At 42.2% G+C, this 26,878-nt stretch overlaps 2 protein-coding genes across 2 annotated transcripts in view; both read right to left on the bottom strand.

Annotated features, from left to right (window-relative positions):
• Positions 1–745: 745 nt before the first annotated feature.
• Positions 746–18,831, bottom strand: rp9 (RP9 pre-mRNA splicing factor). The gene is made up of 6 exons (XM_080735873.1): positions 18,568–18,831; positions 17,890–17,920; positions 14,937–15,066; positions 8,178–8,269; positions 6,518–6,579; positions 746–1,925 (listed from the first exon to the last, which is right to left on the bottom strand). The coding sequence occupies exons 1-6, from the start codon at positions 18,726–18,728 to the stop codon at positions 1,724–1,726; spliced, it is 678 nt and encodes a 225-aa protein (XP_080591999.1). The 5' UTR covers positions 18,729–18,831; the 3' UTR covers positions 746–1,723.
• A 2,475-nt stretch (positions 18,832–21,306) lies between these two features.
• The window catches only part of rmp24 (ribonuclease MRP subunit p24), a gene marked incomplete at its 3' end in the record, with an annotated part of 68,455 nt that continues 62,883 nt past the window's right edge, over positions 21,307–26,878 (bottom strand). Inside the window, exons 5-6 of the mRNA XM_080735565.1 lie at positions 24,321–24,538; positions 21,307–21,469 (exon numbers count right to left, since the gene is read on the bottom strand). Coding sequence (XP_080591691.1) covers positions 21,307–21,469; positions 24,321–24,538 — 381 coding nt within the window. The remainder of the gene's footprint in view (positions 21,470–24,320; positions 24,539–26,878) is intronic.

Below are 26,878 nucleotides of genomic sequence, written 5' to 3'. Positions count from 1 at the left end.
GCCCGACAGCAACGATATGTCGAATGATTTCATTTACAGGACAAATTTATGCGACTACAAAGACGGAACGGAAGTGGAGTGGGAGGTGGACAGCCATTGCAGTGTCACATTATCACAGTGGTTCTCAACCTTTTCAGGCCGCAACCCCTAAAATAATCATATTTTAACTGGGGACCCCCACACCCTGACGAGCACTAAGAGTTGAGGCATTACATTTGTATATCACGGTTCTATTGTGAAAATAGCAGATCTACATGCTCACAACTATGTAGATTGATTGATGGTGTTGCGTTGTGAGCATGTAGATTAATTAATTTCACAATTTCTAGTCTCTAATATTTGACAATTTGGCCAATTTTGACATTTTAGAGGTATTAAAAAGACCTTACTTAAATTGTCACTTTAGAAATGTGCATAAACCCTCTATACACCTAAACGTTATTTTGGTTTGTTTATTGTTGAAAGAGAAAACAGTGTTGCACGTTAAGTTAATCATCTGGGAACCCCCCCAAAAAAAGATTTGGGGACCCCCTTGGGGGTCCCGACCCACAGGTTGAGAACCACTGCATTATCAGACTGTAATAATGATGGAAGCATTTGAAAATGTTATTTTGCGAGTCAACAGTCTTTAGTCTCGAGAGACTATGAGTCAACAACCAGTTCAGTTCAAGTCACAGACGTCTCTCCAGAGTCATCAGCGCTGCTGCCTGCCTGCGTGCCGTTTTAATGCGTTCTGGCAGCGCATGCCATGAGACGCAGCACCTCTTTAAGCAGCCTCTCCATTATAGGATCTAATGGCTCCGTGTGACCTACGGGGCAAGATGCAATGCATCATAGGTTGATGAGTCATGCACAGCGAGGAAGAAATAACACTCATGTGGAGTTCCTTTCCATCCAGGAGGAGACGCTACAGCACAGTGGATGCTACTAGGGTTGGGATCAGTTTTTTTTAACGATTGCTTCTTCTTAACTGTCTTGATTCCATAACGGTTTCCCTTTAACGATTCTTACATGGAGGTCCAAAATGGAACCTTACAGGTCTGTAACTCTTGAGAAAAAAACAAAACTCTCAGAGTTAAGCCCTTTGCACACAGACGCGTTTTTCTCGCACAATGATTCTCTATGACCTCATGCACACCGGATCAGAATTTGCCATGCGGCAGGTGGCTGCGGCTGTGCGTTTTATTCCCGATCAAACCCAGTTCGATTTGTGCGTCTTGTCGCATGCGGTAAAAACTCATTCACTCCTTTTATGACTCTTTTTCGGATCCGCAGTGTGGATTCCGCACAGCCTTGCACACCAAATCCAATGCGTTTTAATCATGCAGCAAACGGAAAGAAACACAACGGTCCTGTGTGCAAAGCCCTTTATGGTGGTCCCTGAAATTAATCAGTTTCAGAACCTCCGGTTTTTGTAAATGTATAGCAGACGTCAAGACGTCACATAACCAGCTCTGGCAGTGTGATGAAAACCAGGTTCCCAAAAAAAAAAAAAAAAAAAAAAAGTCTTGAGTGTGATGGAACTGATTCCGGTTCCTCAATGTTGGATCCCGTTCTGGATCCCAACCCCCAGTTCTAGACAGTACGTACCATACAAGTACAGTATATACTACCTAGCAGCATGCTAACTGTGCTACTACAAGTACATGCTGCTACGCCTCCAAGAGGATGGGAGTGCACGGTACACTGGCTTCCTAACAGTGGAGCCAGCCAGCCAGTCAAGTCAGTCAGAGTCAGAGTGGTCGCCCGCTTTGGACGACTTGCTCTTTCTCTTCTTCTTTTTCTTCTTCTTCTCTTTCTTCTTCTTCTTCTCCTTGCCCTTCTTCCTCTTCTTAGGGTGGTGCGAGGAGGAGGAGGAGCTGCTGTCTGAGTCAGAGGAGGAAGAGGAGGTGCTGTCCTGGAGAAGTTGCTGAAGCTGCTGGATCCTATGGAGGAGAGCGGAGAGGAAGGTCAGCATCATGAAAGTTTGATTGCGATTAACGATTAAGTCTATGGGAGTGTCGTATGTCTCTCTCAATAGCTATGATATGGACATCTCATCACCCATTATTGGCAGCACTCATACACACACTTAAAAGTGTTTAACTGGGATTTAAATGTTCGATTTGTCTCACTCTCAATGTTGGTATTATTTCTCCAAAATGCATGTTCAACAGTGTAGCTCCATGTTTTTAGAATGTGTTTGTTACCAGTGTGAATAACACAGGATTAAAACGAGAAGCAACAGAGAGAGAGAGAGAGAGAGAGAGAGAGAGAGAGAGAGAGAGAGATGAAGAATTATGGAGGAACTGGCTAAGATCTTTCCTCATGAAATGTTGATATACAAATTATCGCTAAACATCCCTCTGGAATGCACTCCCCCTAACAGTCTAAAAACATGCCCCCTCCCTACTCTTCACGATAGCTTTTCCTAACTGACGTCCGTTTAAGATGTTCTCCCCAACCCATGCTTAACCTGTTATCATTTTAATCAAGCATTTATACTGTATGTTATCGTTTTGTTTTTTCATAATAAAGTTGGTTCCTTTCTTTTCATTATGTAAAGCGACTTTGGGTACTTAGAAAAGCGCTATAGAAATCTGAGCTACTGTATTATTATGATTTTTCTCATAGCATTCATTAAGATACATTCTCTTATCGTGCTTTGAGAATGCGATAGATACATGGCCTGGGTTATAAAAGCAGAGTAAATGGGGCTCACTGGGGTGAGATCACATCACATACCCACAGGACGTGTCCTGCTGTTCCATAAAATATCTAAAATATGTTTTCGTAAAAAAAGCTGAAAAAGAAAGCATCCCACTCAGAAAAGGTGTGGAGTGCACGTTTCCTTGCATTAACTCTGGTTAAGCCGCTGGTTTCACAGCTGGTGGAAAACTGATGACAGCGAAAATAATGTGGTGGAGACTGGTGAGCGCTGAAGGATTTCCCTGGGCTGAAGTCGACTTCACACCATTCGAACTATGCTGCCACCAAAAATGTGGAATGAGCTACCAAAATACATAGAGGATCTTGACTTCCTACCCAAACTCAAAACCCTAACCTAAAAGAATTCCTGTCCTTAAAATGCAAGTGAACTCCTTGATTGTAGAATCCCCTGCATGTCCAAAACTGTTACTTTTCAGGATTCAAATTCAAAAAGTAGCAGATCTACAAGCTCAATACTGAGAAATGCTACTTTTGATGCTTTTGTGTGACGCTGTAGTATGATCAAGTAAGACGTTATTTTACGAAAAAACACGAACAGAGAGGATGGTACAGGTAGCTACATGTACTGTATAGGTAGATACATAAATAAACAGTTTGGTTTCTCCCCATATTGCAGCTATGGTATGATCATATTCTACTAACTCAGCTCCTGAGTATCCATTCCTGACACGTTGTGCCTTATCTTGCCTGGCCAGTAGCAGCTTGACATTCAGGTGTACTGTTACTGTGGGTGGATGGTGACTGCACAGCTGTTTGGCTGCGGTGGAACTAAAGCTTCTCCTATTCTAAGACATTTTTTCAACCACTGGTGGGGCGTGAGGATATTGCAATTGGGTCTCCAAATAATTCTGGTAAAGCATGAATTCACATTATTATCATGCGTCTATCGCAGACCGGTCCCTGTGATTTTGACAGACGCCGACATGGTCTTTCATATTTTTGGTTTCTACAAAACGCCCAGCCAGCCCTTTGGGCCAGGCCGGTCTGCAGAGGACACGTGACGATGTGAATTCACGTGACCGGGATGGTTTACCGGGCTGCAAATAATTGATAAAACACCAATGGGCTGATGTAGCCCCCCATCTTGTTATGGTTGGGCCCACAAACTTTTTCCTCCCCTTTTTGTTTTGATTTTCAGGTGGGCCTTATTCAGGAAAGTTTGAGAACCACTGTCCTCCTATGCCTGTTACAGGGAGAGAACTTTAAGGAAATAATCCACGATGATGGAAAGAAAAAAGCATGTGGCTGGCCAACTTGCTGTCCATAACAGTTCATAAAACGTACCCTGGGTAATTATTACAGCTGAACCCTAACTAAAAGTATCAATCCCAGACAATAGAACGGATTTTCTTTTAAACAAAGATTATGTTTTTAGAAGCCTAGCGCAGCCCAAACGGGGAACCAGCTGTTTTTGCTTAGCAAAGTCCCCCCTCTCTCTATAGACCACAGGGGGAATCAAATCATCTCTGTGGGCTGGAAACCTCATATGTCCAAAACTGGTACTTTTCAGGATTCAATTCAAAAGCAGCAAAAGAGGTAGATCTACAAGCTCAGAATGCGGTGTGAAGCAATGCGTTTGGAGCTGTACTAGGGCATTCACGAATAGTGATTTTTAGTATTCGAATTATTCGACCTCAAAGTATTGGAATAGTCGAATATTCAACAGGACTGGCCAAACTGTAAAATATTTAGTAAGCAAGAGGCGAACATTGTGAAAATAGCCGATCTACATGCTCACAACGCCTCGCGTTCACAATATTTATCTGCGGAACTGAGTCACATTAAATGTAATACCTACAATCCCAAGTGCTTGTCAGGGTCCCCAGTTCAAATATGTTTATTTTGGGGGTCACGGCCTAAAAAGTTTTGAGAACCCCTGGTATAGAGCATTAAGAAATCCATCCACCAGGGGCATTGACAACTCATTCTTATGACTTCCTATGTAGCCAAGCTTTATAAACTATATATTTCTTAAAGAGAAAACAATAAAAAAAAAAAGAAATAACGAATATTCGACTTGGGTGAACAACGTCGAATAGTGACTTTGATATTCGAATATTTGGTGAATGCCCTACGCTGTACTAGGATCAGGTAAGGCGTTAATATAGCGGGAAAAACCCCACAAATTTAAAATATGGAGATACAAGGTTTTTGCCTGACAGCAACGAAATGCTGTGTCCACATACATACAGTACATCTTAGGAACATAACTCCTCTCAGTACTCATAGGATCATAACAACAGTGCCCTCTGCCAAGATAAATGTAGCAGAGATTCACACTAGGCTTCACAATGCATAGGCCGCTGAGTAACCTCTGTGTAAGTCACACATAAACACACACTGGGGGGCAGGTGCTGCCATTTCACACGCAGGCTACACAGGATACAACTGGCACGGCTAGCGGGCGCCGGGCGTTGACATGAGAACCTTTCAGCACTGACTTACTGTAAGTCAGACACAGGGTTTGATACTGTGGCGCGCGGCCTATATAGCAGTGGTTCTCACAGCGGGGTCTTGGGGACCCCCACAGGGGTACATGACGGGGTCCCCAGCAAAACTAAGTCAATATCGCATCGGTTTTAACCACTTTAACCATTATAGATCTATAAGCAAGGATTTTGTAATATTTGTGACACAAACCTTATTTGGGCAAAGTATTTTCAGATGGGGTTCCCGCAGTTACCTATTAATTTGGCGGTCCTTGGACATGAAAACGTTTGAGAACCACTGGCTTAACCATCTGAAAACCACATTGTTCCTCTACACTCCTGTGGACTGCCAGTCTTAAATATGCATCACTTTAACAAAATGAACCCAATTCTGGGCATAATAGGTGAACACATTTGGCAATAAAAGCGATGTACTGTACAAGGATGTACAAGCATACTGCGATGTAATAGTGAGCTTTTAGATAAGCCATTTTTATTGAAGGGATCTGGTGTAGGGGAGAGGGGGGAAAAAAAGGTTGGCACCGAGTATATACACCCCTGGGGCGCCCCGGTCAAGGAAGTATAAAAGGGTTTAAGTGGGTTTAAGTGTTATGATCCAATTATGTGAATAAAGTCATATGATCTGCTAACATACGACATTCCTCTATGAGCTGCCACTGGGCGCTGTGGAGTTTCTGGAAACCATTCCGGACGGCAGTTCCCAGTGTGTGTGTGTGTAGTAATATACTTGTGAGGACCAAATGTCCCCACGAGTATAGTAAATTGTGAGAAATAGACATTGTTAGGAGTCAGGACCATTTTACAGGTCCTCACAAGAGAAAACCATGGTTTTATGGTTGATTTTTTTTTTCTCCAGAAAATGATTCAGTTTGTGGTTATGGTTAGGATTAGACATTTAGAAGTTAGATTTAGGGATTAGAGATCGTGTTATGACCTTATTTACCCTTAGTTGCCGGTGTAGTGCACCGAAATATAGCCAATCTACAAGCTGGAGAGCACTGTGGGCTTATAGATCTGCCATTTTCTTGTCTTTAGGTTAAAAATGGCATTACAAAAAAAAGGAATTGGGATTGGGATTCATGATCACTGCCTTAAAATAATGATGTTCTCACAAGTACAGTAATACAAACGTGTGTGTGTGTGTGTGTGTGTGTGTGTGTGTGTGTGTGTGTGTGTGTGTGTGTGTGGGTGGGTGGGGGTGACGACAGGTGTTAGATTTTCATTGGCTGCTCTGCGGTGCACTTTGCTAAAAAAGCAGCTGTTTGTTCTGGAAATTGAACAAAAGGGGGATGTGAATAATACAATGTCACGCTTTTGCTTTTGACAAAAAACGAAATGAAAAACAGGATGTGTCGTACCTGGTCTCCTTCTCGTTCCTCCTGTTCTCTCGGATCAGGTCGTACATGGGGTCCTCGTGGGCCTGGAGAACAACAACACCACAACGCATTCTGTCGTTTAGTCGCCGTCGGCAGTAGAAACCTCTTATCTCCATATTCTAACTCAGTGGTTCTCAACCTTTTCAGGCCGCAACCCATAAAATAATCATATTTTAACCGGGGACCCCTTACCCTGACGAACACTAAGAGTTGAGGCATTACAGTTTGTATAACCCGGTTCTATTGTGAAAATAGCAGATCTAGCAGACAATTTCAGCCTATATTATTTGACAATTTGACCAAATTTGTTATTTAAATGTATTCAAAAGTCTTTAAATTGTCACTATAGAAATGTGCAGATACCCTCAATACATTTAAACGTTATGTTGGTTTGTTCACTGTTGAGTGAGAAAACATTAATGTTTCACATGAAGTTGATCATCTGGGGACCCCCGAAAATAACTTGAGGACCCCTCTGAGGGTGCCGACCCACAGGTTTTTTTGCTCGTAAATTAACACCTCAATGCCTACATCAGTGGTTTTCAACCGCTCTCATATCAAGGTCCATTATTTATTGGGCATTTGAGCCGTGGAACACCATTTGATGAGATTTAGCCTCTCAAACCCGAAACGTAGAATATCTTGTGGTCGTTGGATAAGATCTTTTCAACATCAACATTTCCATGCTGTATCGACGTTGGTACCATCGGAGAGATAACAGGCAAAACGTTGATCAAAATAATTATAATTCTGTAGACTTCTTGTAAATCAAGAAATGCAGATGTTTAACCATAATTTAACTCTTGAGAGTTTAAAATTAAACCAAACGGACCCATAAGGGTCCATATGGTTTAGTTTTACGTCCATATGGTTTAGTTTTACGCTCTCAAGATGCTACTTTTGCCATTACTAGTGAATTTGAATCCTGAAAAGTAACAGTTTTGGAAATAGGAGGTTTCCACCCGACAGAGACAATTTAGTTTTCAAAGAGATTTCTTTTTTTCACTAAAATAACACTTGCCACCGCGCGTGAGTGTGTGCAATGTGCATCAGCGTCAGGAAATTAATTCCTTTCAGCTCAACACATTTCCGACATTGTATTCACCCCCGTTTTTTTTTTTTAAACCGCCCGGTCAGCGCTTTTGAAATGCAATGCACCGACTCCTCCGTCGCCGCCGTTGGAGAGAGATAAAGCAAATATGATCCAGCTGCACTTATGGTAATCGTTGCAGCAGAGGTACTACTAGTGAATACGGTAGGAAGAAAGAGACAGCAGCAGCGGGAGGTAATTGCATTCCCGGAGCTCTGAAACATGCCGTGTGTGTGTGTGTGTGTGTGTGTGTATGCCTGCACCCCATATGTTCCAACAGTGTGCACCCAACCCTAACCTAACCCAGCCCAACGCGCCCCAAAGCAACGGTTAACCGCATCTCCACCCCTTAAGCTTCACAGAAGGTGTTGATTCGGACAAGACCCCAATTAGACTATTTAAAAGGACCGCAATGGAAACAATCTGTAAGCCCCTTTTTTTAGCGTTGTATGTACAGAAGAATACAAAACCCTCCGTTGCAGCTTTAGGGCCAGTCGTTCAGCAGAGTTGTTGTACATCTGTCTCTGTTTTATATTAAGAACAAATTCTCACCACTCTGAACTGCTCCAGCTTCTGGTTGCCTTTGATAAAGAAGGGACACTCTCTGTCTCCTGTCCTGTGGCCGTAGCGCTTGCACCTCCAGCCTGCCAACAGAAGGTTTTAAACATTAAGAACTAAACGCGCACACACTATCGGATCTGTAAAGTGTGTGCAAATTACAAAACAGAGAATCTTACAGCGTAGACTGGGGTAGCAGCAGCAGCAGCAATAACAAAACGTCTGCTTGAAGAAGGTCTATGACCGAAAGCTTGTAATCTACACAAATACACACTAATCACTAATCTTTCACAAATCAGAAATCAGAGAAAACCCTCTCTAAAGATGTGACTTATTATTGGAGTGGGCGGCCCGATGCGGCCGCGTTGCGCGATTACGGCCCGTGGATGGCCGAGTGGGCCCGGGCCATGGATGGAAATTTAGACCGGGGCTTCGTTGAGGCCTCCGATTAATTAATTCATTTTATTAAATATCCCGGACTAGTCCAGGATAGGCACCCTGGAATACGTCGCGCCGTCGACAGTATAGATTGAGTTTTTTTGGGGGGGCTCTAAACTTTATTTTAAACCATTTTCAATGGAATAAATCGTCGGACCATCTAGCGTCTCTCGTTGGTAAGCGCTGGACGAGCCAGGACCACCCACGTTGGTCCAAGCAGCTCAGGGTAAGTAAAATAGCAAATAAAATATTGTATTGGATTGAAATAAAGCCGAACTTGTTCGGGATAGGCACGTCTGGCACGATTAGGGTTAAGATACTTTCCCACAGGACCCACACACCGTGCAGTTCCGCACAACCTTTTCGTTCCAAGGACCCCCGAAATTGATATGTACTTGGCCACACAGACCCCCATCCAAAAAGTGCTTTGTGCCAGGTACCCCCCAGAAGAGAATATTTGTTTTTTTAAGAAAATGTCAAAATATTTGATATAGCCTACTTTTTTTTACATTCAAAAATAGATGTAAACGCTTGTGAGTGAGCTTGTAGATCTGCTATTTTTAAATAGCCAATGTGTAAATGGATAAAGTGGTTAAGATGACTGTGACGCTGTGATGTGTTAACTACTTTAGCTGGTGACCCCCAGGAACCTCTCACAAGGACCCCACTCAAAGAAACAGTGTTTCACAACATTTGCTGGTATGCAGCATTTTTCCTCAACAGTCTTCATATCAGCAGTGTGGTATGCCTGTGCACACTCCCCCCAACACCTTCCCCGAGATGACACATAAGCTCAAAACCTTCACATTCATTTGAAGAGAATAACATTAATGGTAATTTCATCTCGCCTCGACGACGTGATGATGATTGACAACTCGACACGCGTGACTCAACGCTCACACAAAAAGACGTTGGCAATGGAGGCACACAGCAATCTGTAAGGAAGAAAAGACTGCAATATATCATCATAATTTCTGACTCATTGATGAAGAACAAAAGGCTGGTATGTGCCTCGGACCCAGATAAGGTTATTTAAAACCCCTCCTTTGCAGCTTATAAGGCCAGTCGTTCAGCAGAGGAGTTGAACTGCTTTGTTAGAGAAAGAAACAAACCTGGGGCTAAAGTGCAGCATTTGGCAGCACCAGTGATGGAAAGTGAACCAAGTACATTTACTCAAGTACTGTACTTAAGTACAGTTTTGAGGTATTTGTACTTTACTTGAGTTTTCCCCCCATTTCCAATACTTTTACTTCTACTCCCAATACATCTCAGGGGCAAATATTGTACTACAATTATTTGAAAACTTTAGTTACTAGTTACTTTGTAGATTTGAATTATTATTTCAACAAATACATTAACCACTTCAGCCCTTTATACATTTCCTGAAACCCAAGAAAATAGAAGATCTACAAGGCAAGCTCGCTTGTATTTCTGCTATTTTCAAAAGATTTTTTATATATTTGAAAATGTGAAATGGGACATTTGGCAAAATGAGCACTTTTACTTTTGGACTTTTACTCAAGTACATTTTAAATTCCAGACTTTTACTTGTAAGGGTGCCCTTACGCCAAAATACCTATGAGAGTGGAATCCGCGTTCCGCCAATGCATTTCAATGAGAGTGAAGCGGTTTCATGCCAGCAGAGGATTTCTGCAAAAAACGCTCCCTTCTCATTGAAATACATTGGCGGAACGCGAATTCCACTTTCATAGGTACTTTGGTGTGAGGGCACCCTAACAGAGTATTTCTATATCGCAGTATTGATACTTTTTTACTGAAGTAAAAGGTTTGAGTACTTTTCCCACCAGCACAAAGAGACCGCATTGGCTTTCATTGGTGAAGACCTTATGTGAGCTGTTATCCAGCACGAAGATAAGCAAGTTAAGTTAAGTTGCTTTTGCATCCTTGGAGGCAAAACAGCATCCCTATTTCTGGGCTTTTTGTCAACTTTGGCCATCAATCTACTGGCTCACCAGAGTACCCAAGTCCTGACGTCACTCCTACCACCCCTGGGGTCATGGAAGTATTTATTCTATTGAATAAATTCAACAGAATAAATAACTCCATGACCCAGTGGGCTTAGCAGCCTCTAGCGGTGACGTCAGACTTCCAGAGCTCTATCGCAGTCTCAGTTCACCCCTGTAAATAACTTCTATCCACGGCAACCTTGTGTTAGTTTATAGAACAGTCAGCGGAAACGGCAGATCTACAAGCTCACAATGCGCTGTTTAGCACAGTTTAGTATGTGAAACGTAATCTGGGTTCCCAGAAGTTTTTCACTTTTTCGCCACTAGGGGCGCAGGGGGGGTATGTGAAACGGCACATACTGACACTTTTTACGGTCTATGGGTTTGCCGCTCTGACATCACGCTTTGACATCACTGTGCCACTGTGATGTCATGGGAACCACTCTAAAAGAATCCCTTTAATGCCCATATATGGAGATCCCTGATGTCATCAATATTGAGCCCATATCTAACAGGACTTCATATGGGAATGCGCATGTAATCTATAGGGGGAAAAAAATATCATTTGGGGGTGAAGTGGTGAACTACTCCTTTAAAGATGAACCACATACTCAAATTCAAACATTTTGAGTATCAAAGCTGGAGCGAATCAACCATTCAGATCATCCCACCTTTGAAATGCCAGCTTTTTGACTGAGCCCTGTCTGTCTGTGTGTGTGTGTGTGTGTGTGTGTGTGTGTGTGTGTGTGTGTGTGTGTGTGTGTGTGTGTGTGTGTGTGTGTGTGTGTGTGTGTGTGTGTGTGTGTGTGTGTGTGTGTGTGTGTGTGAGTGAGTGTGTTTGTGTGTGACTTGCTAAGACCATTGCTGCCCACATACCCATGCCAACCAGTGGGACGACTGAGGGACTTAATGATGGGCACAATAATGCCAGGCTTTGTTTAGGGTTAAAGGACTGAAGACATTAATGTGCAAAGCGGGCAGCACCATGTTAGCTTTCTCATGCTGTAGTTCTCAAAATGTGTTCACGACAAGGACTTCAAAATGTATATACAGTATATATTTAGCCATGGAACCCTGTCTGAAAATGTGTTTTGTGCTTTTGAACAGCCAATGGATACAAATATGGATAAAGGGGGTTCAAATGATTGTGATTCCCAAGGACACCTAGGGGTTCCCGGTAAGACTGTGCAATATATCAAAAATGTATTGATATCGAGGTATCAACATGCGAGGTATACATATCGACGAAGACGGCTTGAATTAGGTATTGGTGTATGTGTCAAATTAATTAACAGACACACCAGGTGTGGTTATTTCAACCAGGTGTGGTTATACCATTGTTGGAAAATGGAAATAAGGCATTTAATGTCTTTGTGTACTGTGCAGTGTGCATGATATGCTATTCATTATCTGGGTTAGGCAGGCAGTGGACCTAAAGCAGAAAAACATTAAAAAACAATATAATGCAATTGTTTTTTACTAATATCGTGAGTAATATCGATATCGAGGTATTCAACAACACTATCAAATATAGAACGTTTTCCTAATATCGCCCAGCCTTAGTTCCCGGATCCCACTTTGAGCAATGAGCATCATCTGTGTGATTTTAGATTTCAGCGTTGATCGATTAAAAAATAGCAGATGTATAAGCTCACAGTGCGTCATTTCTACAAGTCTATCTGGCAAATCATCAGGATGTATAAATACAGGGCACTGAGGTACGGTAAGATTACAAGCGACGGCTGATTGTTACACCAGTCACCCCTCAACAATGTCTCCAATGCTCCTTATTCCTCCAGGGCCATGAAAGTTTGTGGTCCAAGTCAATGAGAGAGATTTATCTTTCTCTCTCTCTATGTGGAAATATCTTTGAGAGTATACTGTAACTAGGACAGACATCATTCCAGTTGCTCAATTCCCCGGTCTTCATTGTTTTCTCCCCCCTCTCTCTCTGGGCTACTCATGTGTAGGGCTGCGGAGTTGCTGACACACAAAACAACCCCCAAAGAATCACAGCAATTAGAACAATGTCAAAGCGTCAGTCTCTATGAATTGAGTAGAGAAGGAACCCAATGTAAACAAGCCATTTTGCTGTCTTAGGTTTAAATCCTATCAGTAGACCTTGTAATATTTGTACTGTCCTGTCCTGTGCTTTTCCTATGCAAACTTCTAATAAAGTATTCAAGGGTTAGTCAGTCAGTCAATCAATCAATCAGTGTGGGTTGCTCATGAGACCAATTTTGGTGACTGAGAACTACTGCCATAGAACCACTTCAATACAAACTGGGAGAGGGGTGCTGTTTATAATCAATGTGCTACTTGTACCCAAGACGAAATAAAGTGCCATTTCCAGTTTACTTCACACATCTGCAAGTAGTAAGTGGCCGCCTTTTATGAGACCGGAAGCAGGTTGGAGTCTATTATTATTTCCAATGGAAGTGTGAACGTGAACACAGCTTCTGAACAAATCGAGGCGTTGTGAGCATGTAGATCGGCTATTTTCACAATTTCTTCCTCTATATATTTGACAATTTGGACAATGTTTAATTTGTCATTTTAGAGTTATTAAAAAGTCTTTAAATTGGCACTTTAGAAATGTGAAGATACTAGGGATGTGAATCTCGACCACTGGCGCGATACGATACGCACCTCGATACACTGCCAGCGATACGATATAATTGCGATACATTAAAATCCTGCCGATACGATACATCACGATTTACCCCTGTTCCCGACACGATGCGATACGATTCACGATTCACCACGATTCAAGCCCAAATCCCAAAATGTACAAAACATAGCGACTAAAAACGTATGAAATTTAAATTCAAGGCAATTTATTGTTTCACTGTAGTACTAAGCTCTGTCTAACACCCCAACATATAGTATTCTGGGAGAACACAAAGCTGCTGGCTATTGTAGAATTGTTTGATAACTAATCATATAGAAGGCCTATGTCATTATTAGTATATGTCTTCAACTGGGGGTCAGGGACCCCAATCCAGGGTTATTACAGGGGGCCTGCCAAATATTTGTGTGATACAGTAGGCTATAATGCCTAGCCTACAGCGAAGGTCCCTGCTTGATCTCTGTCTGAGCTAAGGGGTCCTTGACCTGAAAAACAATAAAGTCCCTCCCTGGTTTGTATTATTATATTATATAATTATATTATATAATAATATAATATATATTATATTATATTATATCATATCCTATCCAGGATTATGCATTTTTCTATAGCCAAAATGTTTTAAAACAGACCTACAAGCTCACTGCGCGTCGCATCCACGACGCATTGTGAGCTTGAGGGTCTGCTATTTTAGGTGCGACACCCTTGTACTGCGATGTATAAATTAGGCTTCTTTCCCAGAGCAGAACTAGCAGCAGAGAAAGTGAGAGAGTTGCTTGCATCAAACAGGAAAGTTGCAGAACAGTGACAAATACTTTGTTAAACGCAAGCAGTAGTCCTACAACACCCAGCAACATTGTTGTTGTGTGTGTGTGCAGTTAATATCAATCAATTGTCCGTCGGAGATTCGCTAAGAAACGGCTGTTGATTACATATCACTCAGCCTGAGCCACTCTGTGACAACAATCAGCGCAGCGGACTTGGATGTTATAAAGCTAAGTAGGCTACTGTACTACTAATCTTGCATCTTTTTAACCCGTGGGGCTGCTAGTTCGTCTGTGTTGATTCACTCGCATTTCGCTGCACTGTCTGTCTCCCTGGTTGCCTGCATGCAGAGCGCAGATGTTGTCCGAGTCGCAGCTCGCGTTAAAGACTGGCTTTTGGGGAGGGGGCTGAACGCTGGGCTGATGATGGTGCATTCAAGGCGCCTCGGAAACACAGGATAGAATGAAATACTATATGGAAGAACCGATACAATCGCGGAATTTACCGATCCAGTTACTCACGGTACGATCCATCACGATTTCAGCCGTCTATTGTACCGGTACACACTGAATGAACCGATTCACTCGTATCGCGGACGTTTGTATCGCGATTACGATCCGTACCGGTATATCTTCGCATCCCTAGAAGATACCCTCTATATACTTAAACTTTATGTTGGCTTGTTTATAGAAAACAATGTTGCACATTAAGTTAATCATCTGGGGTGTGTGATGTGATGACGTCATCAAACGATAAAGTCGACTTCAACTCATCTTTTTACTGAGTCGGGTGATCGAGTCGACTTACAAAAATCACAAGTCGTTAATGCCCTAGCCTAGACGGTGCCAACTTTGGAGACCATTTGTAGGATTTGTGTACCATGTCGCCTCTAGTGGCTCCAATTAGGATGGTCTATCTTTCTAAATAAACCATCTTTACTTGTACTCTACTCACACTGCATGACTTTGACCTCCTTCCCCAGGGGCATCCACAGACCCTTGGTGGGCGCGTGGGCCAGGAAGTCCCTGGCGTCCTCATTCCCCGGGTCAGCAGGGATGCAGTCCTCTGGCTTCTCATCGTTCTCCTACAGCACCACATCAAACAAACAAACGTCACAAATATACTAAGTCTCTCAAGGAAAAACAACTATTAGATCCACAATCTTCTAATACTATACAGCCCTGTCGATGAAAATAAATATGTATTTTTGAAATTAACCCCTGCTAACCAGCGGCATGGTGTGTCGAATCTGTCAATTCATTCGATTTACTGTATGACAAAGTCTAGAAGACTGAAATCAGTCGTGGCGACTGAGAACTTGAATCCATCTTTACAGACATGGGACAAAAATGCCACCTGTCACATGTGAAAACACACATATAATCGAAGGATGGAGTTAAATACTACTAACCCTATGAATGGATATGAATATTATTAAGTACATTTCATGTATTCCATATACACAGCCATAGATCACCATGCCCTCCTGTGTCGGTGAGTCATCAGTGCGATACAAGTCAGGCTGCTGTGTGCGCGCCCAATAATTAATTGCTGTGACTTCAGCAATTCATTCAGATAATGTCCTCCAGTTTCATAATCCATTTGAAAGTTTGAAAAGTAAAATATATCCACTTTTACACAAGCTTCACACTGACAACATGACTGAAGATCAACAACAGTATGAAATCTTCCTTTGGTGAGAACATACAGTACATATGACACACACAGGGCTGTCACAATTATTACACAATCGTCTAATCGCCATTATTTGAGGTAATCACAATTATTTTTGCATAATCGTTTCCATGTTGAGAAATGTTAATATAGTTTCATACACTTTCAAAAAGTAGTGGAAATAGCAGATCTACAAGTTCACAACGTGTCGCATCGAGGCGCGTTGTGAGCTTGTAGATCGGCTATTTCCACTATTTCTAAGTATAAAGTTGTCAAATATGTCAGTAATTTCTTTGTGTATTTAAGTTATGTGTCATAATTGCCATGTGCAACTTCGAAGCCTAAAAGCTGAACAGAAATGTAATTGTCAACGACAAATACACAATTAAATCGTTAATCGCAATTATTTGAGAGATAATTAATCGTCATGTAAAATATCCTAATCGTGACAGCCCTGCACGCACACACACACACACACACACACACACACACACACACACACACACACACACACACACACACACACACACACACACACACACACACACACACACACACACACACACACACACACACACACACAGTTGTGGGGTAATCACACCTGTCGATTGACTGCCCCTGCCCCATATGTACAGCATGCTTGCTAAAAAGTAGGCCCCAAAAGTTGACTGTGTAAAGGTCATGAAAAAGTGAAGATATTTTACCAAACACGTTTTCTGCCAGAACTTTCGAATGGATTATGAAACCAGAGGACAATCTCTGACCCCAAGTCACAGCTATTCATTATTGGGTGAGTGCATAGTCTGCATACACAGCGCTACAACTTTTAATGTTGCTGCGATGCCTCACAGACACAGGAGGGCATCGGAGTGATCTATGGCTTTGTACAGTATATACTATCCCTTTGCTCTTCATGAGAGCGTAATATCTTGTCATTAAACAATACTCATTTGTAGTGTGTTGTATTTGGTGATATTATTGTGTCAATTCTTTATGCTATGTTGCTGCATTTGGAATACATACTGTAGAACCACAATGTAAACAAGTCCCTGGGACTTTTTTGTGTAAACCCTTTAGCCTTAATGTCTGACTGTACCACATGCCATTTACAATACTGACTAATAATGTATTAAATCAATTAAAACAAGGGGCAGCTTTGTGTAAAAAAACGAAATAAATGATGACTTAATACTGTTAGGAAAGTAGCAAGTACTACTGATGAAGTTTTTTAAACTAGCAGTTGTATACGTGAACTTAAGATTGAGCCAAACTGCATGGCCCATTTCTTTAACCTAAAAATATTATGAATCATTCATAAACAAGCATCCAGACACGAGCATCAAGAGTGTGTACAGTACATCTCCTCCCTCCTGCCTGCCTGTGAGTTCAGTTCTCCTGCCAGGCATCGAGGCAGAGCTGAGCTCCTTGATCTGCCCAGAGCAGAGGAGCTCTACACTGAACCGCAACTCACTTATTTATGAGCGTCTGTCTCTCATTCCGTGATGGACACAACCGATTTAAACCTCAGCTTTATATAATGAAGCTGCCGTCCATAATATAACCCTCATACGGTTGCTGTCGGGGAGTAACCAGTTAACTTCTGTTTTTAGGGATGTCCCGGTCACGTTTTTTTTCTCCCGATCCCAATCACATATTTTTGCTCTCGATTCGATCCTTCCCGATCCGATCTTTCGGCAAAGCATTAAGGAAAAGAAAAAATGCTTTTATGTTGTCCCTTAAGGTTGTTTTTTTTATTTAAATATCAATATCCATTCTATTCAAGCTTCTTTTTTCACTTAGTGCAGCATTGTATCAAAACAAATTAAAAATAAAGCTTATCAGCATATATACTTTTTAAATATATAAAGACAAGGTGTTTCCCGATCTTTTTCTCCCGATTCCGATCTTTTGAAATCGATCGGGACATCCCTATCTGTTTTAGTAAATTAACGGCCCTACTTGTCTTGATCACACAAAAGCAACAAAAGTTCAAAACACAAACGACGATATCCTAACCAGGTTTCAAAACCGGGCCTCTCACACGGTGCCCTGAACTTCTGCCAATAAGACACTTTTCAACAAGTAGGTGTCCTAATTCTAGTAGGGTTCCCAAACTTTTCAGGCCGCGACCCCCCAAAATAGTCATATTTGAACTGGGGACCCTCAAAAATAATCAGTGTCTCTCATTGTGTCTAACTCTAATGTCTCTTCTTCACTGTCACTCCAGCCATACCTTTATGAGTCCAGGAGGAGGCTTCTCATAGCTGTAAGAAAGAGACAAAATAAAACATTACACATCATGAGTAAGAATCAAGACAGTCTCTGAAACTCAACAGGCTACAAACCTGGATAACATTGCTGTATATAAACCAGTAATAACACTGCTTTAGGTAGGATATGGTAGAATGTCATGAACATGTATTATTCATAATAATAATTAATAATACCGGTACAACTAACTATATTTATCAATCAACTGTATGCTATTGCTGACATCGGCATTGATATCTGATTTATTATGATCAGTGGTTTTCAATGTTTTTTCCATATTAAGACCTTTATTCAGCATTTGAGTCACAAGTGTTTAAAAGTACTCTGTAGCAAGTAAAAGTCCTAAACCTTTCAAATAATTGTAGTGGAGTAGAAGTACAATATTTGCCTCTGAGATGTAGTGGAGTAGAAGTAAAAGTATTGACATTTGGAAATACTCTAGTAAAGTACAAATACCTCAACATCGTACTCAGTGTCTTGAGTAAATGTATTTAGTTACTTTACATCACTGAAATGAAACAGAGCTGAGATTGTAGTGTAGATCAGCTATGGCTCTGCTTATTTTCTTTTTGAACATTTTGCACCCATAACGACAGTGTTGGATCTGAAGTGTTTAGTTTAAAGTGGTGATAGGACTCACAAGGTCTCGACGTGCTTCAGTTTCTGGACCTCTTTCTCCAGTTTCTTCTGCTGGACATGGAGTTTCTCCAAGTCCTGTTTGGACTCCTTGTGTCTCTTCTTGTGTTCTCCTCCTCCTCTCTCCTCCTCATGCTCTCGCCTTCGTTTCTTTCTGTCCGACATGATTGCATTTAAATGCAAAGGAGAGTTTCTGTTTTAAGAAACAGCTGTTTTTTATCGTTATTTTGCAGGAGAAGACTGTATCATAACATGCTAACTAACTAGCTTTCCCTTCGTACATAGTGCAGTACTTCCTGTGTACGGTGTGTGCTTCCCATAGCCCAGCAAGACTGCCGCGCTGTGATTGGCTGGAAGGCGCAACGCGCGACACACACACACACACACACACACACACACACACACACACACACACACACACACACACACACACACACACACACACACACACACACACACACACACACACACACACACACACACACACACACACACACACACACACACACACACACACACACACACACACACACACACACACACACACACACAGTCCCTCTAGGCGATGGGCTCTAGAGTAGGTCCTACATGCTGAAATATACCACCACCTGCAGGACACAGGTAGTAATGCACCTTCTAGATTTTAAATAACAATCTTTTTACTTATAATTTAATATAAAAGTAGCTGTAACAAAAAGTTGAAATACTTTGCTGTATAAAAGATGTACACAAGAACAACATTGTTGGCATATAAATATACATACAGTACCAAGTAAGCAACTCAAAAATGTCCAAAACATTACAAACATTTTTTTGTTAAACTCTGCAAAGCAACCACTGTGTAACTAAATGTCTTTAAATAAAAGTTCTGGAGTAAAGTGTGCAACATTTGGAGGAGTATGAAGTATCAAGACATTGCAATACTCAAGTGAAGTAATAACCTACTGTACACTGTACAGTACAGTACAGTACAGTACAGTACAGTACCTGAGTAAATACACTTAGTTACTTGCTACCACTATTCTCCCTACAGTGTGCATTGCAGACCTAACTTTGCAGTAACACTACAAAAGCTCTGTAGTACTGTCCAAAAAATGTGTTTTGCTCAAATCGGCCTCCTGGTGGCTATAACAGGCCCATGTGAAAACTTTGGGACACACACACACACACGGATGGACGGACAGACGGACGGACGGACGGACGGACAGACAGGGTGCAAAACATAGTCTCGGCCATGCCTTTCGGCCTGGTGGAGACAATAATAACAACCATCAACACTTACACAGATATATCAAAGAGTGAGTTTTATTGCAGAAAAGCAAAGGTATAGCAAATCAAAATCTGAGGTATGTTGGGAGCTCTGTGGCCCGGAGTCCAACAGGTCAATAACAACTGGAATATAGGATTTATTTATTTACAAACAACTCAATTATCAACCATGTTGACAGGGATAGATGGTATAAAACGCAGTGAATACTGTAAAGCAAGCAGTAAACAAAGAAGATAAACAGTAAAAGCATACAGTATCGTAGCTGTCAGGCAGAAACCTCTCATCTCCATACTCAACTTTTAGTTGTTTTTTCCCGTAAAATTAACTCCCTGCTTGATCATTATACAGCGTCTGTAGAGCTTGTGGTTCTGCTACTTTTGCAGTTTCTGAATTTGAACCCTGAGTAACAGTTTTGGACATATGAGGTTTTCATCTGACAGAGACGATATCACAAATATATACAGTAATAACCAACAAAAACCATGATAGAAATGTAAAGAAAGGTCAACTGACAATGTGGATGGTCAAATTAGTCTTGTCATACAAGTCATAGGCAGAGATGCCTATTCAGTGTAAACAACAATAAATGAGTCCCGTTCTATCGCCGTCTAGTAAGCCATCACCATCTTCTTAATTACATTAAATGTTGAGTGTGTGTACACACTGTGTCAAAAATAAAGTACAAAAACTGTGTTTGTGACTATGAGATAGTATCGCCGCATTCTATGCACATTTTGTAAACAAGTTACCAATGAGCCATATTCTAGCCAGTGGCATTGTTAAGATAAAGTTGCACAAAGATTTATAGCAATATACACTAAAGTAACAAACTAAATTCTATTCATATATAGAAAAGTACTCTTCAAGTAGCGTGAACATCGAATTAATATTTTTTTTCTTCATATAAATGTTCAATAATATAAATGTAATCTTTTTTAGAAAAGAAAATCAAATACAAAAATAAATCACCCTTTCACAGATGTCGTCAGCATGGCTTTGGTGTGAGATTCCCCCACCGTTTTTTAAACAAGAGAAACGGAGGAATTTCCCCCCCAAAACACTCAACTTTTGAGAGACCCACGGGAGAAGGCAAGCAAGGCCTGCCACAAATGAAACTAAATAAAAGCAGGCTCTCCCTCCCTCTCGGTCTGGCTCAACACAACACAAGGCGCTGACCCTCAACACTGGCTGGCCCGGGGTTAGGGATTCCAGGAGGGCCATTCCAAACTAGAGCCCGCCAGCATGGCTGGCAGTGACTAAACCCTAAACCCCCTTCCCCCCTAATATCCACACCTGCTTAGGAAGAACCCTCGTTGATCCCCTGGAGTTCGTGCTCTGGAGCTTTGGTGGTGTTGAACTGGGGTCACAGTGTGGGTTGGGTGGGTTTAATCCCCCCCTCCCCCCTAGGGCAGGGTTTTGAAAAACAAAACATTTTGTTGCATGAGAAGGTAAGCTACTGTACATAGGTGTATTTTAGAGCGAACACAGGAAGTCCTTCAGGCCACCCTTCTTGCGTCCCTGGTCGTCCTCTCTGCCCAGGATCTTACTGAGGCGCTGCACGACCCACTTCTTCACCTTGGACGATGACGACGACGGGGTTGAGGCCGGAGTACTGGAGGTGGAGGAAGTGGAGGCCCTGTAGAGAGAGAGAGAGAGAGAGAGAGAGAGAGAGAGAGAGAGAGCACTGATTAAACTGGAAGGCTGCTATTCTGGGAAAGTGTGGTTATCAGGGACGTCCAGAGAATGTTAGAGAGGCAGGGGCTGTCATTTCTAAAAGGGACTTTTGGTGAAAATATCGAAAATAGCAGACCCCCAAGCTCACAACGCGTCGCAGCGGCTATTTTCGGTGCTTGATACCACGCTGAACTAAGCATAATCAAGTCAATACAATGTGGCGTAACGGCATGGATTTCTACACATAGAGGGCAATTCCTTCAACATAAGATGTTGCATTCGAGTTCAGGAGAGTTTGGACAAGGCATTTCTCTTGAATGCTGCCTTCAGGTACGGCATGGAAAGAGGGCATTTGCATTTCTTTCATCATAGTAAAAACTGCATTCATGGTCTGGAGAGGGCACTTTTTACAGATGGATAAAAGGGCAGGGGCTCAAGCCCCCTTTGATGTCTATGTGTGCATGTGCCTGGTGGTTATATATTTGGTCAAGGATGACCAATCCCGTCTGATTGGACATTATATCGTCCAAGATATCCAGCCTTACAACCCAGATAACATCATTCAAAAGGTTACCAAAAGCAGGCTAACTTTGCTGGCAAAATAATCTTGGGCCGAGAACAATAGTGTGTCGCCTATAGCAACCACACTAATTAGCAGCCATTAATAGGGATAGGATGCAGCTATTCAGTCAATAATGCCTTGTTTTACCATCAGGGCGACAGACAGTACAGTGCATGCTCGGGCTCGGAGATCATTTGCTCGTTTGTTGGATCAAGTGTACAGGACTTCTGAACAAACAGGCCCCATCTCAGTTCTGCACATAGTGTGTAATGTGATATGTGATGCCTGTGATGTGATGACTTTAAAGGACAACTTAGTTTTTTTTTACAACAAGGGTTCATATTTTAGATTGTAATTACAGAAAAGAAAAGATGAGTGTTAAAATGTTTTCATTTACTGCTTTCTATCATTTTAGTGGTTTTAATGATTTTGATTTCAGTGGGTAGGGGCATGCGTGTGTCTAAATACAGTATGTCCTTTTAGACACAATTATCAAGATGCACCGCAATCTTTCATGGGCACTTGGGCAGATGTGACTTATGGGGGTAGTAGTGTTACTGTAAATAGTAATAAAGAAATTGCCGGCTAAATAAAGACATATTTAGCCATTTGTACGCACGCACCCACTGAAATCTAAATCGCTAAAACGATAGAAAGCAGTCAATGAAAACATTTTAACACTCATCTTTTCTTTTCTGAAATTACAATCTAAAATATGAACCCTTGTTGTAAAAAAAAACAAAGTTGTCCATTTTATTTATATATTGCAATGTTGATACTTTTACTTCACTAAAGAAATTGAGCACCATGGCATAGAAGACATGCTGGCTTCTACGGAACCCAAATGACTCTGGGGGGGGGGGGGGGGGGGGGGGGGAAGCAGCAGGGGACGAGGTGGAGGGGAAAGTACAGTAATTTGAGATTTTGCTGCTTGGTAGAAAAATGTTCAAATGATCTGACTGACAACGTGTCCAATGTTGACCGACCCCACCTCTCCGCTCATTGGTAGAGCACAGAGGCTGCTTGGAGGTTATCGAGTAAAGCGATATGACAAGCAGGAATACCAGCACGTAACGTTAAGGCCCTCGTGGCGCAAGAATAAATAGAAACGCAGCAATTTTATGTGCCAAGCTGTTATGGATAGGCCTTTTTACATAATAAGTCACCTGACTGACAACCGCAATTATTTCGCATAAATGTTAGAATTATTCAATTAGTTGTAAACTCTCTTTTAACCACTTTCAACGCTGTGTCCCTATATTGGACAATTTAGGAATAAAAATAATGTCTTTTTAATTTACATCGCACTGTATCTATCCGTACAATTTGTGTTCATAAAAGCCTAAAAAGGCAAACATAAGTGTTCCAATCAATGTTCAATGCCAAAAAACACTATCAGATCATCACAATTATTTGTATAAAACGGTATCGTCTACAAATATTTCATGATAGTGTCAGCCCTAAATAGACAACCAGCAATGTGTATGCTAAGCTGTTACGGATATCTTCCTCTCCCGCTGGTTGACACCCCAGTAATAGAGGCTTCATGTACTGAAACCCAGCCATGGTGTAATGGTCATTACGGTGAGCTTAACCTCTTACACTACCTCTTACACTCTGGGTGATAAAAACACATGAATTTGATTGGCCATTGCCAGACAATGTCGTCATGTTTTTGGACGACATTCCTCTGCCCACTTTCCGATTATCGCCTCATCGCCTGCTATCGCCTGTAGTTGTCAAGTCTCAACCCAGCAAGCACGGTCAGGACCTGGACCAATCAGTGACGTCTCAATTGGGGCCAGATCACAGACCATATGGGGATGATCTTGGTGTCATAACCACGACGTCATATGGACTTTTTTGTTTGACAGGATTTATGTTGGCTGAAATCAGGTGATATTCTAGGCCAGATAAATATCATAACTAGTTAGATATGTCCCAGAATATAACCTCATATGCTCATATTTCAACTAACATTACAGACAATAACATCCTGTCAAACAAAAAAGTCCATATGACGTCCTGGTAATGACGTCAATATCACCCCCATATGGGCTGTGATCTGGCCCCAATCGAGACGTCACTGATTGGTCAAGGTCCCGACGTGCTTCCTGGGAAAAGTCCTTAAATTGACACTTCACTGTCATCTGGGGCCCCCCACAAAATCATGTCAGTTTTCTGAAAAGAAACAGTTTTCTGGAAAAACTGTTGCTATAGAAGCTAAAATCTAATATGAGACTGGGCTCACCTGGGCGTGCGAGAGGGGGTCTTGTTGTCTTTGCCAAGGGACTTGGGGGTGGAGGTGGTGGCGCCCCTGCTGCCGGCCGTCTGCGGGGTCTTGTTCTGGCGTCTGCCGGCGCTCGCCCCAGGGCCCGGCGTGCTCTGGTTCCTGGAGAACGGCGACGTGAAGTCCCGGTTCACTCCGCTGTATCTGCTGGTGTTGTTGCACCCGTGACAAGTGGCCATCTGGGATGGTGTGGTGGAGATAAAAACAGAGACAGACACGTTCATAAAAACTGAGTGTCTGAAAGATGTCTGTTTTTTTTTCCTACTCTCCCTCATGAATGAAAACAGAGTTTGAGGTGAAAGGGACTCATTATCACCATCATCATCCTTCCCACAAAACCATCAAATTTGTATTCAAACCACTCACCAAAAGTATGTCGACAATAAATAGTTTCTGATTTCTGATGACTTCTTTGGGGTAAGCTATAACTACTTTCATCTACCTGGCATCGTTGGCATGGTCTGGGCAGGCGAACACGTTCAAAATCTTTAAACATTTTGAAAAATGTTTTGGTTGGTGCAAAAACAAATAGGGATGACAGCATATCTACAAGCCAAACTCATAGTAAGCTTGTAGATAGGCAATGTAATCCGTCATACGACAAATGAAATGCATGAGCTACTTTTGAATTTGAATCCTGAAAAGTAAGAGTTTTAGACATAATGTGGTTTACACCCGACAGAGACGATATATAGGAGTACACAAGCAAGTCAAATTCTTTGGGTTTGGTTCCTCAGCATTGTAGCAGCATTTCTTCTTTTATTTTACAAGAAATAATTAAGAATAGCAATAGCAAAATAATAATAACAACAAAGAAATCAAAATAGCAGAGGACGTACAGTAGATTAGTAATGGCACACACGACGTGGTGCGACTGCCATTGATAGTCAACAAGTGATAATCCTTGCACTTAAGACAGGGCATCCAAAGCACTTCACCAAAGCACACCAGTCAGAGGAAGCCAGCAATCACGTCCAAGCCTTTATGCCATCCAAATTATTTCAGTTTATCATTCCTGACACGCAACACCACCAGGCCCCAGCTGTCTCCTGTGTTTCTTCCTATCTGTGATGGTGGTACACATTAGGCAAGGAGCTCTTCTTATGTGACCTGGTTTGAGCACGTCCACACGCCCATCGATTGCTGTGACAAAGTGGCCCCGGGGACGAGCGAGTGCAGGCCGTGGCCCCGCCGTGGCCCCGCCGTGGCCCCCGTGGCGGGGCAGAGAGGCTGAAATGAGCCGGGCTCTTAGGCCCAGGGTGACGCAGGGTGACGCAAAAGGCCTCGCAGAGGTCAGGCCGCTTGGTCCCTGTAGGCGTCTCACAAGTTGAGAAATACCTCTCTGCTCTAGTGGCGCACACTATACGCCAGTGTTTCTCAAACTTTCACATTTCAGGGTCTCCCCTTAACTCTGACAGTGTACAAATGGAACCAAATGAACCCATTTGGTTCCATTTGTACACTGTCAGAGTTACAGACTTGTATGGGTCAATTTAGACCGCCCTAAAGGAACCCACAGAATCCCTGGAATCCACTTTGAGAAACACTGCTATACTCAGTACTTGAGTCAAAGTATATTGTCGCTGTTGGGCCATATTTTCACCTTTTCTTTTGTGAATTAACCTCCTACACGATCATAATACAGCGCCACGCAAAAGCATCAAATGAGATATATGAGATTTCCACCCGACGGAGACGATTTGAGTTAAAAGTACTGGCGTACTTGTGCTTCTAAACCATAAAGTGCTGCATAGATGACTCACGATGGCATCAGCCATGTCTAGAATCAATCCCGGGGATTGCTTTAACACAGCACAGTATCTGGATGGGATGGGGATGATGTGGGGACGGCCATCAATGACACACTGGACCTGTCAGAGGACATGGTGGTGCTGTTGCTGTGCAACCTCTACCTGTCAAAGTCACTCACTTGTTTCCACCAGAAATACGTTTTTAGTTTTGTCCGCTACAGTTTGTTTTTGCATTTTAGGTTCATGCAACAGCTGACAAAAGAGTTTAAGACCTTTTTTACACTTTCAAACATTTTCAAAAAGAGCCAATCTACAAGCTCTTAACCCATTTAGTGCTCCAGACATGAACGGGTTAAATGTCCAGCGTGCCTCTCACAGGCTCCATCCGCGGCCAGTCTCTTATTTTGAAGGCCAGAAGTCCATTGCGTAAACATTTCCGGTTTGACGTCATGACGCCATTCAACGGAAGCGATCGTCACCCCATGCCGTTGCTGTAATGGCCGATCGTTGCCTTTGTTATTACATTATTGTAGCGAGAATCTAATGCCATCCTTGGCTTTAAAAGTGTTGTTTGGAGAAAATGGACATTAAAGATGAGATCCACCGTCGGCCTCCATGTTAAGGGATTACTATTTTGTGCACGTGGATCCGTGATGATGATGAATCGGCGAGTCCAATCGTGCCAGGACTTTCCAACGGACCGTAGGGTAAGGGTGCCAGCGTTACTCTATATACAGTATTTTACGCGAGTATACTCGGGATCTGCAC

The sequence above is a fragment of the Nannobrachium achirus genome, assembly GCF_963921795.1.
Source record: "Nannobrachium achirus genome assembly, chromosome: 10".
Lineage (NCBI taxonomy): Eukaryota > Metazoa > Chordata > Actinopteri > Myctophiformes > Myctophidae > Nannobrachium > Nannobrachium achirus.
The sequence above is the reverse complement of the archived record's forward strand: the minus strand, read 5'-3'. Positions and strand labels throughout refer to the sequence as shown.

Excerpts from the sequence above, each read along its gene's own strand:
- rp9 (XM_080735873.1), bottom strand. The coding sequence starts at position 18,728 with ATGTCGGACAGAAAGAAACGAAGGCGAGAGCATGAGGAGGAGAGAGGA. Across the intron at positions 17,921-18,567 it reads CTGAAGCACGTCGAGACCTT|CTATGAGAAGCCTCCTCCTG; the intron begins GTGAGTCCTATC and ends TCTTTCTTACAG. Across the intron at positions 8,270-14,936 it reads GGAGGTCAAAGTCATGCAGT|GCTGGAGGTGCAAGCGCTAC; the intron begins GTGAGTAGAGTA and ends TTCTGTTGGCAG.